Source organism: Chaetura pelagica, unplaced genomic scaffold, assembly GCF_000747805.2.
Source record: "Chaetura pelagica isolate M959 unplaced genomic scaffold, ChaPel_1.0 scaffold66, whole genome shotgun sequence".
Taxonomy (NCBI): domain Eukaryota; kingdom Metazoa; phylum Chordata; class Aves; order Apodiformes; family Apodidae; genus Chaetura; species Chaetura pelagica.
In genome coordinates this window covers 5994020-5997299 of record NW_009953811.1, presented here as the reverse complement: position 1 = coordinate 5997299, position 3280 = coordinate 5994020, and the positions used below count along the sequence as shown (strand labels likewise).

General features: G+C 48.4%; 1 protein-coding gene across 1 annotated transcript in view; it reads left to right on the top strand.

The window, feature by feature from the left end:
• Positions 1–3280, top strand: part of GATA3 (GATA binding protein 3) — a 54165-nt gene that overhangs the window by 35702 nt on the left and 15183 nt on the right. Inside the window, exon 2 of the mRNA XM_010001297.1 lies at positions 2543–3079. Within this exon, the coding sequence (XP_009999599.1) occupies positions 2543–3079 (537 nt within the window). The remainder of the gene's footprint in view (positions 1–2542; positions 3080–3280) is intronic.

Sequence of the window (3280 nt, the reverse complement as noted above, 5' to 3'; positions counted from 1 at the left end):
AGGCTGGCGTCGGGCAGACCCCGGCAAGACCTCCTGCCGGCGGGGAAACTACGTCACGTGTGGATTTTGGGGTTGGCTTATTGGAAATAGATGAAAATCCAGGGTTCCTTCCTTTTTTTTTACTTGTTTCCTCTTTCGGTATTTTTTGTTAATGTTTCTGTCTTCTTTTCTTTCTCTCTCTTTCTTTCCATCTTTCCTATTTTCAGTTTCTTTCTCTCTTTCTTTACGTCTCTCTTTATATTTTTCTTTCCTTCTCTTGCTGTTTGTTTCCTTCTCTCTCCTCTTATCTCTCTCCTCTTTTTCCTCTCCCCCCTCTCTTGCTCTTCTTTTTCTTTCTTCCCTTTTCATCTTTCTCGTGTTTTCTTCCTTCTTTCCCTTCTCTTTAATTAGGTTAACAGGGTTTTCATACCGTGTTTAGTTTTTTTTTTTTTTTGCACGATTAAGCTGATCTGGAGAAGAAAAGCAAGCTGGAGAGCTTGGGGTGTGAAAATGACTCTGCTGTCCTCACGCTTGGGTTATTTCATTCGCACTTGGTGAGCTTGTTAGGGCTTGGGGCTGAAAGTTTTGCACATGCACCCAGGGCTGCACCACGGCTCGTGTTAAAAAAAAACAACAAGAAAGAAAGTAAAAGAAATCCCGTGGTGTAATTAGGTGTCAGACCTGGTGTATTTTCCTCTGGGTCCTGCAGGAAGGTAGAGATCCACAATGGGAATTTTATTCCTGGGTCACAGCGATAAGACGTGAAATACCTGGGGCCAGTGGGGCTCAAGTCTGCGGTGGGATGAGCGCTTTGGTGCCATCTTTTATGGAGAACCAGAGAGATCCAGTGTTGGTAGTTGGAGTTTTACCTGTAGGGTTAAAAAATAAGGAAAAGGGAAACATGAAAAAAAGGAGGGAAAAAAGTAGATGCTGATTTGTTGAGCCGGACAGTGACTTCTGGAGGGGTGAATTCTAAAAAGCCCGAGGTTTGCAAGTGAAATCACCCCAAAATCAAGAAGAAAGTGGGACGAGCGAGTGGAGATGGAGCCGAGCCCGGTTCAGGGGGCTGCTCCCAGCCCTCAGCTACTTGTTGAGTGCGAGTCTGCATTAGGCTTCGCTCAGTAACTGCATTGTTCTGCTATTAGTCCCTTTAAAACAATTATTTCTAAGGATCAGCAGCCTTTGTCCTGTCTTTCTTTTCTTTTCATTTCTTTTTTTTTCTCCCAACATATCAGCAGAAAGTGGAAATGCGGTCTCTCTGATCTAGCCTGAGTATTATTTACTATGCTACTTCCTGGAGAAGATAATGAATCTTGACCCTTTCTATTCGTATAACCCACCTTCCCTTCCTTTCGAGCAGTTACTTTCAGTATTGTTCACAAATATCTGGTACGGTGGAAACGAGCTTGGAGATTTTCTACACAAACACAAGCTCCCATGCAAACATACGTGCACCCTGCTGCACCAGCTCTTTAACTCTCTGTGGCTCTACAGATCTGTGTTTGCATCTCTTCTCCTGTGTATTTAGCAGTCTGTATACATATATCACGATATCTGCACAGGGTAAGGCTCTCTAGGTGTCAATGCGTTTCCAGGGCTTGATTAGTAGGCACAAACTTTCTTTCCTCCAGTTGAGTAACTGGGTTTTTCAGCTCACAGCAAATTGTTCAGGATGCTGTGCATTTGGGTAGATTTGATTATTTGGATATACCTTTATTATTATTATTATTATTTTTAAAGCAAGGCCAGCAATTAATTTCAAATACCAGGTACCATCCCTTAAGAACATTTATAACCAAAGAAAACTGGGTTTGACTGCTTAAATCTCGTGGGGTTTTTGGTAAAGTCCAGGTCTGTATTTTAAAATACGAGTGAAGAGTCTCCTGTCGTAAGAAGGGGATGGAAAATTTCTTTTCTTGACTGTTGGTACTTTCTGCATGTGCCATATAGCCACGAAAAAACTGTCTGACATTTATGTACAGCCTCCTGGAAGGAAAAAACCAACAACACACCAAACCAAACACACTAGGTGGGTAGCAAAGTTTAGCAGCCCTGTTGGAAAGGTTATTATCACCTCTTTGGGCATCTTCTGGTCTTCTTCGTTCGACCAGAGTATTCCCAGGGTTTGTAGCCTACGGCTGCGTTAGGGAAATTATTTTCCAACTAAGAAAAATGAGATAAAAAAGATTTCTGCAGTCAGGGCTTGGCAATTTCACGCAGGATTTTCCCTTCAAAGTCCGCGTGGGATTGTCTGGAAAAGGGAGAAAGTGAAGCAGAGCTCTCACCAAATTCCGTGTCCCAGGGCTGGCATCCCTGCTGGGGGGGGGCGGAACCCAGCGACCCGGTCCTGAGCTGGATCGGGGCTGCCACCTCAGGCTCCTGCAGCTTTTAAATTTTAAAAGGGAGCGAGGCTTTGCATCAATTGTAGTTTTTGCTTCTTCCCCCCTCATACTGAGCCCTTTGGGAAGGAGGGAGGGGGGATTACAGCCCGGCATCCCTACGGGGTCTTGCCAGGGTGGCAAAGGGGATGTAACAGGCGTTTCGCTGTGTTTTCTCCGAGCAGGGAGCCAGGTGTGCCGCCCCCCGCTGCTGCACGGCTCGCTGCCCTGGCTGGACGGGAGCAAAGCGCTGAGCAGCCACCACAGCGCTTCCCCTTGGAACCTCAGCCCTTTCTCCAAGACCTCCATCCATCACAGCTCACCGGGACCCCTTTCCGTCTACCCACCCGCTTCCTCTTCCACTTTATCCGCCGGCCACTCCAGCCCGCACCTTTTCACCTTCCCACCGACCCCTCCTAAAGATGTGTCCCCGGATCCGTCCATCTCCACGCCCGGCTCCACCGGCTCCACCCGGCAGGACGAGAAGGAATGCATCAAATACCAGGTGTCCCTGGCCGATACCATGAAGCTGGAGTCCTCTCACTCTCGGAGCAGCATGGCCTCTTTAGGAGGAGCCACCTCCTCCGCTCATCACCCCATCACTACCTACCCACCGTATGTCCCAGAATATGGCTCTGGACTTTTTCCCCCCAGTAGCCTCTTAGGAGGATCGCCCACCGGCTTCGGGTGTAAATCGCGACCGAAAGCACGGTCAAGCACAGGTAGGGCTTTTGGCTTCTTCATCCCCTTTGCTCGGGAGAGGAAGCTAACGGGGGCGGGGGTATGGAAGGGGGAAACGGGAGGGCTAAAAGGGAAAGGTTGCACCCCCACCTCCCCTCTCCTCACACAGAGGGATGCGCACAAGCATCCGTGTGGTGAAAGCAGCGGGGGCTGAAGCCTCCCGGGGGGGGGGGGAGCACGGA